Consider the following 14370-nt stretch of genomic DNA (forward strand, 5'->3'; position numbering starts at 1 on the left):
ATATGCTGTCCATGTTCACCAACGTTGCCCGCTACTCTGAGGTACAACAGGAGGAGAGCCCGAGGCCAAAACGAAATGAAAATCTTTCCGACGCCCGAGCTGTGCGGGCCCTGGGCAACTTCAGGAGCCAAGAGAATGACCTTCCGCGTGCCGTTCCTTCAGTGCTACCACCACCAGACAAGCACAGAAACCCCAAAGCAGGGGACGGCTGGTCAACAAGTAACATTCTATTTTCCCAAGACAGGAAAACACAGAGCAAACGCACACGACACAAAGAACAGCCCTTGTGACCTATTTACCTGATCTGAAACACAAAAATCCGACTCTGGACAGCAGTGGCAACTACGAGTCCTCGCCATCGGACCAGGCGGCTGCACACGAGCTCACGAGTGCACATCTGTATTAGGCCAGGCCAGGCTGGCCGGGCCAGCAGGAGGAACCTGACCGGAGCTGATTCCTGAGCATAGCTTCCAATTCACGCTTTATTTGCTAAACATAAAAAAGCTGAAGACCTGGAGACCCTACAACAGAAAGGCAGTTCCACAACCGCTTTCCGGACGAGCATTCTCCTGACTCAAACGAGGATTTTCTGAAACGAGTCTTGGGTGTTAAGTGCCTCGGGGCCTAGATCCTCTTGTCCGGAGAGAGGGTAATTTTAGGCTTACAAGAGAAAAGCAGAAAGGAAGAGTACTCTGAATGGAGTGAAATGAGACAAGTTCCAGAAGCAACACTACGTGGTATGGGGAAAAACTGCCCCAAATTCCCAAATGCAATGTGCAAATAAATGTGATCACTGGGAAGACAGTCCTCGTATCAACAGGAAAAAAAGATCAAAAATAGTGATAAATGCACTACTCCAAATTATCCCTGTACAATTAATTCATCCCCTTAATCACAATCCCCAAACTGAACCTGCTGGAAGCCAGATCGTACTTGAGCAATATTGCCAGTGGCTAGAATTCACCCTAGCCTTCCTTACAACTTTCTACCAAAACCAGGGGCCTCCTCCGACTAGAGGTGAGTACGCACGGCCCCACGTTCACAGTGCACGACGCACAGCTTACGCGCGGAATCTCTCCCCGCGTCATCAGTGGCCCATGAATTGCTTCCCTATCCTATGGGCCTCTTCCAGCTGTCCGTTCCTCCCTACCGCGTACTTCCTCCATTCATCCTCACAGACGCACAGTAACTTAAGTGTCACTTCAAAAATTTTTTCCAACTTTCATCTGAAGAAAAAAGGGGAGACGAACCAAAGAGGGACAACTAATATCACCCACAGACTTCACGTACTATCTGGGTAAGAATTCAACTTTCCTAAATCTGAGTAGTGTGACCGGCTCCCTACGTTCACCGTGAGGAGAGGCGTCTGTCTGAGCCCTGGGCGCACACGGGACACACAAAAAAACCCTAACTTCCCTCCCAGAAAAGACTCGTGTCGGGCCCATCGAGCGGTGGGCACAGAAACTGGCCCGGTCAGTGCTCCACCTTCTCCTCAACTCCTCTTTTTACTCTTCTCCTACAGAATTCACACGTCACCCACCAAAATGCACACACACCACAAATGCCACCTTCTGCTGAAACAAACAAAATCAATATAAACACAATACCTGGAATCTTAACTTCTCTCACACACGTCACCGCATACAATTTTTGTTTTAATTTCCAAGACATTTTCCCTAAGCTCTGAAAAGAACGGGTTCTTTCCTTTTGAAGCAAGAGAAAACGTGTCTAAAAAAAAATCCATTTTAAGGTGATAATGTCGCGACCGTAATCCACAACTGCTTCCTGCGTGTGTCAAAACGTAGACACTATTTCATTTCCAGACTTCAGAAACAGATCACAAGAAATATAATTTGCTCTGGCAAACAGGCTCTCAATCAAAACAAGTTCCACCCACCTTCAAAGCAACCAATAGCTGCCCACCTACCACCCTTCCTAAAACATCCAAACAGAGCTGCTCTTGGGCCCAGGCATTCCCTCCCCGCCACACGGCAACGGAACGGCCGGCGGGCGGGTTTGCCCCGCAGGTGCCCGACGGCAAGCAGGCTCGGCGCCGGGCATCCGTGCGGGACTCGGGTGGAAACTACACCCCGAGAGGAAGAGGGGAGGGGCGGGGAAGGGGAGAAGCCCGGGGACAGCAGGACCCACAAGGTTCTCCGTCTGCCGAGGGCAGCCCCGCGCAGACCCCGTTCTCAGCGCTGATTTCGGGCCTCGCGACACCACCTACGTGGCCAGCCAGGGCCGAACGGGAGGCTCTCGGGAACATGCACCGTGAATGATGAAATGATTCAGAAACATCCTCCGAAGTCAGCACGAGCAGCCAAACCCACCACTGTTCCGGTGAGGCCAGAGGGAGAGAGCCTACCTGCAGGGGCTGAATGGATCATCCATGACTAACAGAGGCTCTGGTGAGTCTAGCTGCGTCCCTGAACCTCGACTTACTGTCAAAACTCTGCCCTTTTCTACTCTAACAACTCAAAATGGAGGCACATGCAGTCTGAGAGACCTCACAGAGCTTTCACTGAGCTTGTGCTATGACCTAAGCCTTCACGCAGAACGCAGAAACTTCCCCCTCACTCTGACAGGACTGAGCATGTGCTGTGACCCTCCCTCATCCATACACTGTCTCTCAACGCAATCAATCTCAACCCTGCTGTTTCCGTAAATAAAGCCCAGCCAACAGACTGCGGCTTCTCCCTGCAAACCAAGCTAGTGTGCAGGGAAGCGGGGCCTCGGAAAGGGGATCCGAGACGGCCAACCCCGGGGAGCTCGGCGAGCCGCACCGTCCACAGGCTTCAGGCAGCCGCCCTGCCCTGACGAGGCGGCGGCAACTTTTGTCTGCCCTCGCTTTCCTTTTTAATCGTGGTTTTAACAGCAGGGTCTTCAAGAGGAAACAAGATCAAAAGGTCCACGGAGAGGAATGACCATATATACGGCGAGTGACCAGAAACCGCAGTGCACTTCTAAATGTGCCAGTAGCTTCCGAAGGGAAACCACCCCACGAATCTCGTCGGGAAAACTTTGTATACGTTTGGGAAAAGGCCGCATAAACGATCCTGGCAAAGCTGTGGAGTCCTGGGTATCGTCACAGCTACAAACACAGTGTAGACAGGAGAGCAAGCGGGGTAGCCGAAGCATGCTGCGTTTTGTGCAAAGAGCCTAATCTCCCTTCCACAAGCCGCTCTAAAACTGCCTAAATAACAAATAAAAACGTTTCCTGAAGAGATACGAACCCAGTCGGGCATGTCTCGCTTGAAGAATGGACTTGTAACACTAAGAAGGGTAGGAAAGTTCAAACCAAGAGGGCAAAGGACACCTGGCCACAAACACCCGAGCGTCTAAAAATCTCATTGGAGGTCTCCCGATTCAAAATTCTAGGCAGTGGTTTACAGCATTGCCCATGAAGCTAAATTCATTTGCAATTTAATGAGAAAAGATTTCTCAAGCCACGTCAACAAGGCCACACCATCCTCGTCATACTGAGCAACGTATCCGTATCGTCCACAGTACCGGCCAAGACATTTTCTGTTAAAATCTTTAAAAACACGTTTTGTGCCCTCTCCCCACAACCTCCACCTCCAGCACAAAGGCAAACTGGGCTGTCAGCCACGTAAGATATTCTGGCTGTGGAGGTAAACGCAAGCTTAGTGTCCATTGGCAAACTAAGAGATGATTCTATGTATGATTACTCAGTTATGATTAAAAAAAAAAAAAAAAGGAAAGTAAGACCATGAAACTCCCGAAAACCTACAAAGGTCCAGAAAGAGTAGGAAAGAGCAGTGCCAACTGTGCTTCCCACAAATATAACAGGATGTGAAGAAATTAAAACCCGCTTAAGAGAGTACTCAGCATCCTCAAGTTTCCTAAAATAAATGGAGGACCCATTCCATTTCTTTAGTATCCCTCCCTGTTTTTGCTACCAAATAAACTTATATTCTGAGACTGACATTAAATAAATAAAAAAAAAAACCCTCTCACTGTGCTGAAAATGTAATTTACACAAGAAATGCCAAATACACTTAAGTAAGTGTTGCTTTTGACCAAGCACCTGAAGCAAGTTATCTACAGTCTGGAAGACCACTTTCCCTATTGGTATATAAAATAACATGTCCCCAAAAGTGTGCAACTGGTGGGCGCTTGGGTGGTTCATTCAGTTGAGCATCTGACAATCAATTTTGGCTCAGGTCATGATCCCAGTGCTGGGCTCTGTGCTGAGCATGGGGCCTGCTTAAGATTCTCTTGTCTTCTCTTGTCTTCCTCTCCCACCTTCTCTCTCTCTCTCTCTCTCTCCCCCACCCCTTTCCCCCGCTCACACACACACACACTCTCTCTCTTTAAAAATAAAATTTAAAAGAAAATTCACATTAAACAAAGAACTGCGTGACTAGAAACAGACTAAAGAAAAAGACGCTCTGCAACAAAAGCAACTGAATTAGAACCCAGAAGTCAATTAGCACGAATACGAGCACCGAAGCATTTCCTGCAAAGGTGCTTTTTTCAAAAAAACTACCGAATCACATGGAAAATGCGTGCTTGCAGGAATCAACATAAAACAATAATTTAATAAATTCACCATTCTTCTGAAAAACCACAGGAACTATTCTGTGAAACACAGCATAAAAATGTTATTGTGATACCAAGTCAAGGAATGTAAACTATGATTCTGGTCCCACCAAATACCCTGACAGACACGAAGGGCAAGCCATCAAAACTTCATGACCTCTCCTCCAAACACCGGATCTCAGCGGTGGCCCCGACCTATCTCAGCATCCTCTTTGCTGTCCTTGCTGACATTCACTTCCCCTCTGTCCCCTTTACACCACCTGCGCACACCCTCCTCCCCATCCCGGCTCCCCTCGGGCCCGGGGCCGCATACCAGGGCCCACTCTCCTGTTTTCTTCTCCGTCTTCTCTGTAGCAGGCAGATTTCACCCGCTCGCCCACAATCCCCACCAGCTCCTCTCTGGAGGGACCTCCCTACTGGGAGCAGCTGGGGAACCTCAGAGAACTCCACTCTCCTCTTGCTCCTTTTCCTGGGGTGCCTCACCTCTCTTGACAGATGTTAAGCTCTTTGGGGGCAAGGACGGCATCAAAATCATCTTTACTGGAACCACCCAGGTCTCTTATTCTAAACCTCAAAAACAACAACAACAACAAAAACCACATCCGACACACTGAGAAGGGCAAAATACCACTTCTACAGTAACTTCCTGGCAAAAATTACAAAAGCTAAGTCTAACCACGAGGAAACCTCAAACAAACCTGAACTGAAGAATTCAACAAAACGAGCTTCTAACTCCTCAAAAATGTTAATGCAATGACAAGACAAAACAAAACAAAACAAGGCTAAGAAACACGTTATGAAAACAAAGAGAGGCAAGGAATACTGAAGAGATAAAACAACGAAATGCCAATGCACGATCACGGGGGGGACATTACTGTGAAGGCCAATATGAGAAAAACTAGCAAAATTTAAATGTGGACAATATTAGATTAAATGGTATTATATCAGTGTCACCTTTCCTGATTTTGCTAAGCCCACCACGGTTATGTAAGAGAATGTCCTTGTTCCTGAGAAATACACATTGAGACATTTAGGGGGAAAGAAGCTTGATGCTACAGTTCATTCCTAAATAGCTCAGGGAAGGAAAACAGAACAATGAAGCAAAGATGGTTAATACAGAGAATAACACAGCAAACACAAAAAATAAGAAGGCAAATCTGTAATAAAGTTAAAAAGATAAATAACACATAAAATAAAATCAGTAAGAATAAAACAATAAAGCAAGTATTGCAAAAGGTTAACACGTGATCTGCGTGAAAGACCTAGAGAGTTACATGTACTGACATCAGACCCAGTGAGTTACACATAGAAAATATTGACAGGCGAGACATACATATAACAAAAACTACTTGTACGAGTCTTCAATCATCAGTCCTCATGGCATCCGGAGACTGGACACATCAGTGGCAACGAGTGACCTGCTGGGCCACCTGCTTCCACAGTGCTCTCATTCCCGGCCTGAATCACGTAACACCCAGCTTCGAGTTCAATCCAACCTCAGAATATGAGATCGGTTCTCTTCATCCTCAGAGGAAATCGAGGAGCCCTGACAACTACTGGTCGGTAATTAAGTAAGCCAATGTGCCACTTTAGCATACACCGCAATTCTAGAAACGGCCCTGTTGCCCCCGAGCCCTGTCTTGCAAGGAGGACACCCTGTAACTCTACTCGGCACTTCCCAGCCCCTCAAACCTGCCCCTTGTTTTCTCCGCGGTTGTCTTACCCACTCGACGTCTGCCTACAGCTGCTGCCTACCTGCCCAAACCTCATTCCTGCCACGTTTCCCGAACCTGCTACCGGGCCGGCTGCAGGCATTCGCACACACCGCTCACGTGGGCTGCCCCAGCGCCTCCTTCCGTGGCCTCCCGCGAGGTCCTCCCGCAAGTCCTGTGATCCCGGCTACACGCACACTGTCTCCGGATCTCAGAGACAATCCCTAATTAATCCCTCCAATTAATCCCTAGCGAACAAGAGGTGAAGAATTCACATTTATGAATAGGTTAAAAGGGAGCTGAGTGGGTGAAATGAATATTCCATATTAATGGATTCTGTCTAAAATTAGAAAGGTTTATCACATAAAAACGGACTGAAAACCCACTTTGTCCACCGCAGTAGCTTTTAGTGAGCAGAAAATTTATGTTCATCACATGTAAAGTAGGAGTTATAACATGGAACTTTCTGAGGTTCTATTTTAAAGAGTTTTCTACTCACTCAAACTACAAAAATGTTTAAAATGTTTTATTTACTAACCACAAATTGTAAAGCAAAAACAGCAATGAAAACTTAACATTTGGGCACCTCTAGAGAAAAACACGTGCTGGGAAAAAAAGATATTCTATTTGACTTTTAATTAGTGCTAACTTCACATCAAGAGGAGGGAAGTGTTTAGAAACAGTGTGTTTAAACTGTATTCGCTAATTGTCCGTAGCGTTTGGAAATGGAGCTGTCACACATAATGCTCTAGTATCCAGCGAGCATGCTGGCTTATCTGACCAGTATACGTGCTTTCTCAGACTCTCGTGGCAAAAATAACTATGCCGTACTAATAAAGGTTCATTTCTTCATCCTCAATCCTGACACATTTCACGTCTTCACAGACCTGGGACTCCTTTTATTCTTTTACTGTCCAATCTTAGAGGGGTATTTCCAACACTCTACCTTTAAGTATGGTGCTTGTTTTAAGTTTTTGGTGAAGGGATCTGTCACAATAAGGAAGTTTCATTCTGCTGTTACTTTGGTAAGAGTCCCTTCCCTCAATATTGACTAGCTGTTGACTTCTGTCAAATGCTTTTCCAACATCAAGATGAGGGTGTATTTCTTCTTCGTCATGTTAAAGTGGTAAGCTATATTAACAGATAAACTATTGTTCCAACTGTCTTGTGTTCTATACACCCAAATGGGATTTTTAATGCTTTGCAGATTCCATTATCTAATATTTTATTTAAACATCTTACATGCATGTTCATAGGTAGAACTGACCTATAAATTTTACTTTTTGATCTGGTTTTGGTATAAAGACTTTACTAGCTTCATAACATGACTTGAGGAACTGACGTCATCTTTCTCTGTCCCTTGTAACACTGGTAGAATTCACCTGTAAAGCCAGAGTCGATTGTTTGTTTTTTTCCCCATTTTGGTCTAGTGAGAAGAGAAGGAAGTGTCCTGTGCAAATAATGAAATTGCCTTTAAATAAGGAAGGAAGCATGCATTTTTTACCCACTTCCTCTTTCTTCCAGCTTGAAATGTGGATGTCATGGCAACCATTCCATCAGCATCTTGAGCACGAGGTAAAAGCTGAAGTTAAGGATAGGTCCCTGATGGGTTGGTTGGAGAGCCCCTGATCAGCCTACGATTGCTTCTTCTCAAACTCTGCTTATGTGAGAGGGAAATACAGGTTCTACTTTGTTTAGCTTTGTCATACAGTCTCTCTCTGATAGCTCTAGTGTTGAAGTTCTCAGGTATGTGTATCTATTTGTTTTATCTGACTCAAGTTGATGGCACCTGGTTTCTTCCAACATTTTGTAATTTTTTAACAGTGTGTTGGGCATTCAAAGATATTTTATCTGTAGATATCCTACAAGTTCTTGAAAGAAAAAAATTTCACAGATACTTCTCTCAGGTGTCCTTCAAAGCTCAATGGCCCAAGACCCCTTTTTTTTTCACAATACCTTTTATTTGTTTTATTTTTTAATTTTTATTGGGGGGGGGGGAAGGAGGGAGGGAGAAAGAAGAGAGAATGCAAGTAGGGAAGAGGGGCATGGTTAGAGAGAGAGAATCTCAAGTAGGTTCCATACTCAGCGCAGAGCCCCATGCAGGGCTTGATCCCATGACCCCAGGATCATGACCTGAGATGTAATCAAGAGCCAGACACTCAAGTAACTGAGCCACCCAGATGCCCCTCAAGACCACTTTTTAATGTCTATTTTTGCGAGACAGAGAGAGAGAGAGAGAGAGACACCATGCATGTGCGTGCACAAGCGAGTGGGAGAGGGGTGGAGAGAGAGGGAGACACAGATCCGAAGCAGGCTCCAGACTCTGAGCTGTCAGCACAGAGCCCAACATGGGGCTCGAACTCACAGACCGTGAGATCATGACCTGAGCTGAAGTCGGACACCTAACTGACTGAGCCGCCCAGGTGCCCCAAGACCATTTTTTATATTATCTTCTCATCCTAGAGTTCTCATACTTTTCAAGAATGTAAATTCATGCCCTAACTGTCATGGAGGAAAGGCCCAAAGTTAGGACTTAGGAGGGAAATTCCCCCTCTACTCCTCTTCTTCTTTTCTGTGTTTAGAGTCCCAGTCTCAAACAGGTTTCTCGATCACGTCCCTCTAATTCCAGATACATGACCTCGTTCATCCTTTCACTGAAGAACAGACCTTTGATGGCCCTAACCTGGTAGAGGGCTCTCAGTTCCAACTCCCTAGTCCCTAGAGAATAAGGCTCCATCTCCTATACCTGCTGGGTGTTAAAGACAAGACCCCTTATTAAGGAGACACTGACCCAACCTCCTCTCACTGTAGGCTGCTGAAGAATCAGCTTACAGCTTTACTTTTCAGTTTCTCCTAACTCCTCCAGGCACATCTCTGCATTTTAAAGTCCTGTTGTATTTTATCTATTTAAAAAATTAATGTTTGAGAGAGAGAGAGAGAGAGAGAGAGAGAGAGAGAGAGAGAGCGCGCGCGTGCAAGCAGGGTGGGGAGGCATTGAGAGAAAGAGGGAGACAGAGAATCAAAAGTAGGCTCCAAGCTCTGAGCTGTCAGCAAGGAGCCTGACACGGGGCTCAAACTCACCAGCCACAAGATCATGACCTGAGCTGAAGTCTGACACTCAACGACTGAGCCACCCAGGCACCCCAAACGTTCTGTTGTATTTTATTCAACATTAGTAGATATTTACTGGCAAGCGTTTTTAAAATGATCAAATCTGATTTTTTGTCTTATTCTACGGTCCCATTTATCCTCACTGGGGCTGTGTTTCCAACTATACATGTACTCTCAATTGTGCCCAACATGTGCCATCTGGCATCTGGCATAAACGTCTTCAGAGTTCAACTACGATAACAGAGGAAAAGTGAACAAGAAAATATTTACACCTAGTTCCAGCTTCTTGTCCCCAAAAGCTATACAAAGACCATGAGCTGTGATGAATAGAAAAGACAACCCAAGACAGAACTAGATCCCAAAATGTCTGAAATCCAAATTAACTGAAATAAAGGAGATCTAGATTGTTACTTTTCGGTTTCAGTATAAAGATTTATGTCAGGGGCGCCTGGGTGACTCAGTCGGTTAAGCGTCCAACTTCAGCTCAGGTCATGATCTCACAGTCCGTGAGTTCGAGCCCCGCGTTGGGCTCTGTGCTGACAGCTCAGAGCCTGGAGCCTGCTTCAGATTCTGTGTCTCCCTCTCTCTCTGCCCCTCCCCTGCTCATGCTCTGTCTCTCTCCGCCTCAAAAGTTTATAAAAACATTTAAAAAAAAAAAGATTTATGTTGGAAAAAAGATGGCCACAATGTAATTTAGGATAATTAAATACTGGAAAAACCATAAATGTTCAACAATATGGGAATAGATAAATTATGACACATCCACATGATGGTAGATATGGTGCTCATTACAAATGTTTACTGACATGGTACCATGTTCACAATTAAAAAAATGAATAAAGGAATACATGATTATATGTATATTTATGTAAACAGTATTTTATTTATAATCTTAAAATATTCATACACGTATAAACATGCACACAGATGTACAGTGAAAGAAAAAACACAAACATGAATTAAAGAATTATGTATTATTTCAGTTTGCTTCTTTAACTTATTTGTCAAGTTATTCTCTAGCAAGTACATATATTTTTCTTCATTAGGAAAGCTTAAAGCTATCTTTCAACAAAGCCAGAAGAAAATTAGGTTGCATATGAATCAATCTATGATGAAAGCACAGGCTTTGGAGTCAAACAGGCTCGGTGTTTCCTGTTTACTAACTGCATGCCTTAGGCAGATATTTAATATCATACCAATTTTCTCATTTGTCAAATAAAGGTAATGTCAGCCGCACTGAACTTTTATGGGAATTAAACAATCGAGTACACAGTGAGCATTATCCCACAGACTCTAAAAAGAAAATGTTACAAATTTGGTTCCTGGAGGTCATGCTAAGAAATATCAAATGCTAAATCTACTAAAGATACAGCTGAGAATGTCAAAACTCACCCATGTGAGGGAGAGAGCAGAGTCAGTGATAGGAAACTGAAGTAAAGATACTCAGGAACCCGAAACAAGGTTTCTCACTGTTAAAGATGAGAATTAGAAATAAGGAAAAAGCTAGCAGGACCCCTGTGGTATTGGGATTAGGTTTGGAGAACCTGGTATGAGAGCATGGATACACACACACTGAAGTCCAGAAATACAGACGTGAAAGTACAGAGTCTCCATCTCAGTCTCTCCATGCCCTCCCACCCCCTGGCCTTCTCCTCAGTGACACAAAGTAACGACCACCCCTAAGTAGCATTCTTGGTTGATTGGTTTCTAAGTATCGCCCTCCATAATCTGCAACAATTTGCCCTAAAAATGAATCATAGTAACAGATTATCAACAACTGAATAAAACAGGAAGCCAAAGGGGCACGGGGCGGGGGGGGGGGGGGGGGGGGGGGGGGGGCGGCTCAGTCAGTTAAGCATCTGACTCTTGATTTCAGCTCAGGTCATGATTTCCCAGTTTGTGAGGCTCTGGGCTGACAATGCAGAGCCTGCTTGGGATTCTCTCTCCACCCCTTCCCTGTTCATGCTCACTCCCCCTCTCAAAATAAATAAAAATTAAAAAAATAGGAAGCGATTAATCAACCTAGTGCAAATAAATTAATAAACTGAAAAACTGAAAGTTTCATGAGGAAGAGGCTATCTACTCAATCTCAAAGCAACCTCCCACAAAATAGTCATTAATTATAAACGGAAAAAGAAAAATTTTACAATTACAAAGCCTGGCACCTTATTCAAGTGATCAACGTGAACACTCCCTGCAAGGAGACAAACTAAAATTATATACTATGTGACAAGAAGTAAAAACCAAGGACACATGACTTCTGTGCTATCCGTGTCAAAGATACAGGCTCTAAATCTAATAAGGAAAAAGCATCCATGTAAACTGAGGAACAGTCTACAAAATACCCTATAGTCTCAAAGTACTAAGGTCATGAAGTAAGAGAAAAGACTGAGAAACTACTCCACACAGACGAACCAGTTGTAAGACAACAAAATCCATCATGCTGAACTGGATCCTTTTTCATAAAGGTCTTTATTAAGCAAACTGCTAAAACTTGACTGGGGTCTGTGGATTCCATGGTAATATTTCAGTGTTAATTTCTTGAGGTGGAGGACTGTATTGTGGTTGTATAAGAAAATGCCCTTGCTCATAAGAAATACACCAAGTATTAGAGTGTGATACGGCCTCATGGTGATGTCATACTTTCAAATGGTTGTTAGAAACTAAGGTTTTCTACTATACATGCAACTCTTCTGAAGGCAGAGACTGCTTCATAACAAAGTGCAGTAAGTTATGCAAGCAAAACACTCAGAGCACTGCTGGGCACAGTGGCACTCACTAACTGTAGCTATTATTGGTAACATTATTGCCACTGTCTGTTGGAAAGAGATTAAAGAGAAGTCCTTGCAAGCGTCTCAGTTTATGATTGCTGCTAAATATAATGGTAATAATCCTTAAGCTTCAACACTGCTTTAAAAACTTTTTGGCAAAAAAAAGAAAAAGAAAAGAAAAAAAGCGAAGAGGGCACAGGTGGCTGTTCATAGACATTCTCTCCTGGATCAGATCTGAGCCCTCAATTTGTTTTCCATCTGAATAGCAAGAGAAGACTCCTTTATCACAAAGCAAAGAGCACAACTACAATCAGATGTTTCATGCCACAGTGCAAGTCTCTAAAGAGACCAAGGATACTTTTCTAAGGCAGTATGAGGGGGAGGGTAACAGATCAGTGACCATCAATACAACATGCTACACTTGGTATGTTTTCTCCACTCTCCCTAAATGTTCTTTAGTGAGGTAAAGAACACTCACTTATTAGCAAGGGGAAACAAATGGACTGGTTCCTGGGAAAATTCATGCTTCATAATTTAAAGATAAAGGCATCTCCTCTCGAATGGACCCTACTGAATCTTTTGTTCTTACTGAGATTCCACCATTACTCCCTGCCCCGCCTAACTCACTGGCCTGAGGCAGGAAGTTTAGAAGTTTTCCAACCAATGAAAGGTATGCCCAGAAAAGGCCAGAATGTACAGTTTGAAAGAAAAAAAAGAAAAAGGCATTGAGCAACAGGCTGAAGCTGCAGAGATGAGAAGATGGTAGTATGGGGAAAAGGACACCCCAAAATGCGATAAAACCTGAACGTTATATAGGGGGACAGGTTGATTTACTATAAGAAGCTCTTGGGTGCCTACCTGGCTCAGTCAGTGGACTGTGAGACTCTTGATTTCAAGGTTGTTAAGTTCAAGCCCCACATTGGGTGTACAGATTACTTAAAAATAAAATCTTTTTTAAAAAACTCAAATATTTTTCTTAATAAAAATTTTTTTTTCCAATTCTGGTTCTCTCAGATTCTGCACTGAAATTTTCTGACCATAGAATGTATTATCTCACATTTAATACTATTTGCAAATATTCACTATGCTTATTGTGTCAGTTTCACTAGAGTCAATGAAGAAATTATCTTTCATTTTTAGCAACTGTTGTATATTTTCAAGAAGAATTTTATAATCAACGTTCTACGCAGAGTCAAAAATCCCCAGTGTTCAGACTTCCATATGGGAGTACAATCAACCAGATGGTTAATGGTCTACTTGGTAGAATCAAGACGTCTTAGGAAGTAGTTTATGTTTCACTTTTGGATTTAACATTGTATGGGGTTAAAAAAAAAAAACTCTGATATTTTTCAACCTTGTCTTGAAAAGAAAATTTATAATTATTTTTGCAATTCCCAAGAAGCAACCAAAAAACCTGACAGTTTACTAAAGCAACCTAAAGGGTAGCTTTTACCACCCCCATTTTAATGAAGTAAAAACAAAGCCCAGGAAGTACAAACCTTACCCCTGGACACAGAGAAAAAGGGGCAGCACAGGATCAAAACACAGGCTGCCTGGGTCCAAGAGGGGAGTCGGTCTTAACAAAAGATCAAGTAGTCAGATTAGATGGCTACGAGATACTGGATAAATAAAAATGCAACTAAGGACAGTAAACGGATGAATGGAGCCATGTCCCTATGACCACAGATTATAATCATCTCTTTTAATAAGTCAAGACCAACTACTTTAGTTCATGCCAAGAATACTGCTATTTTGTGCAAACGCCTGTAAGGTCTAACTGGCTTTGTGTATTAAGACTTTTGAGCTGAAATTAATATATTAACTATGTTCTAATCAGATTTTGGATTAGAACCTTCAAACAAAATGAGAAATAATGATATTATGTTGCAGAATATGCGGACTGCAGAAGCAAATTTGGGTGAATCTTGTTCGCAGAGCAAAAGCACACACTGCTTGAGCACAGAAATGTCATCACAGGCTCCAGAAGCCAAGCCTGACTACCTACTGGTTCAAACTTCAGGCCTCTCAGTAGTCAGACCCTTGCAGCTTGCACCCTACTTAACACTGGCAACATCTGTCCCCAATTTTTTTGCTCAAGTAAGTTTTGTTCCTTTAATGCCATGGCTAACAAGAATACAGTATCACCATCCCTTACCAAAGATCCTAAGGGTCAGAGGATTTTCAGAACTCAGAATTTGTTGGATTTAGAAAGG

The 14370-nt window shown here is 43.5% G+C and overlaps 1 protein-coding gene and 1 long non-coding RNA gene across 6 annotated transcripts in view; one reads left to right on the forward strand and one right to left on the reverse strand.

Annotated features, from left to right (window-relative positions):
* RERE (arginine-glutamic acid dipeptide repeats) overlaps positions 1 to 14370 on the reverse strand; it is a 418258-nt gene that overhangs the window by 135171 nt on the left and 268717 nt on the right. Inside the window, exon 1 of one of the 5 annotated variants that reach the window (XM_027060524.2) lies at positions 2366 to 2884. The exons of the other annotated variants lie outside the window; for them this stretch is intronic. Coding sequence (XP_026916325.2) covers positions 2366 to 2391 — 26 coding nt within the window. The 5' untranslated portion in view covers positions 2392 to 2884. Of the gene's footprint in view, positions 1 to 2365; positions 2885 to 14370 lie in introns of those variants that run through there. 5 annotated transcript variants of the gene reach the window in all.
* LOC106982188 (uncharacterized) lies at positions 422 to 3722 on the forward strand. Its single transcript, XR_001431317.3, has 2 exons — positions 422 to 2408; positions 2876 to 3722. It is a non-coding gene; the product is annotated as an uncharacterized LOC106982188 (long non-coding RNA).

Source organism: Acinonyx jubatus, chromosome C1 (genome assembly GCF_027475565.1).
Source record: "Acinonyx jubatus isolate Ajub_Pintada_27869175 chromosome C1, VMU_Ajub_asm_v1.0, whole genome shotgun sequence".
Taxonomy (NCBI): domain Eukaryota; kingdom Metazoa; phylum Chordata; class Mammalia; order Carnivora; family Felidae; genus Acinonyx; species Acinonyx jubatus.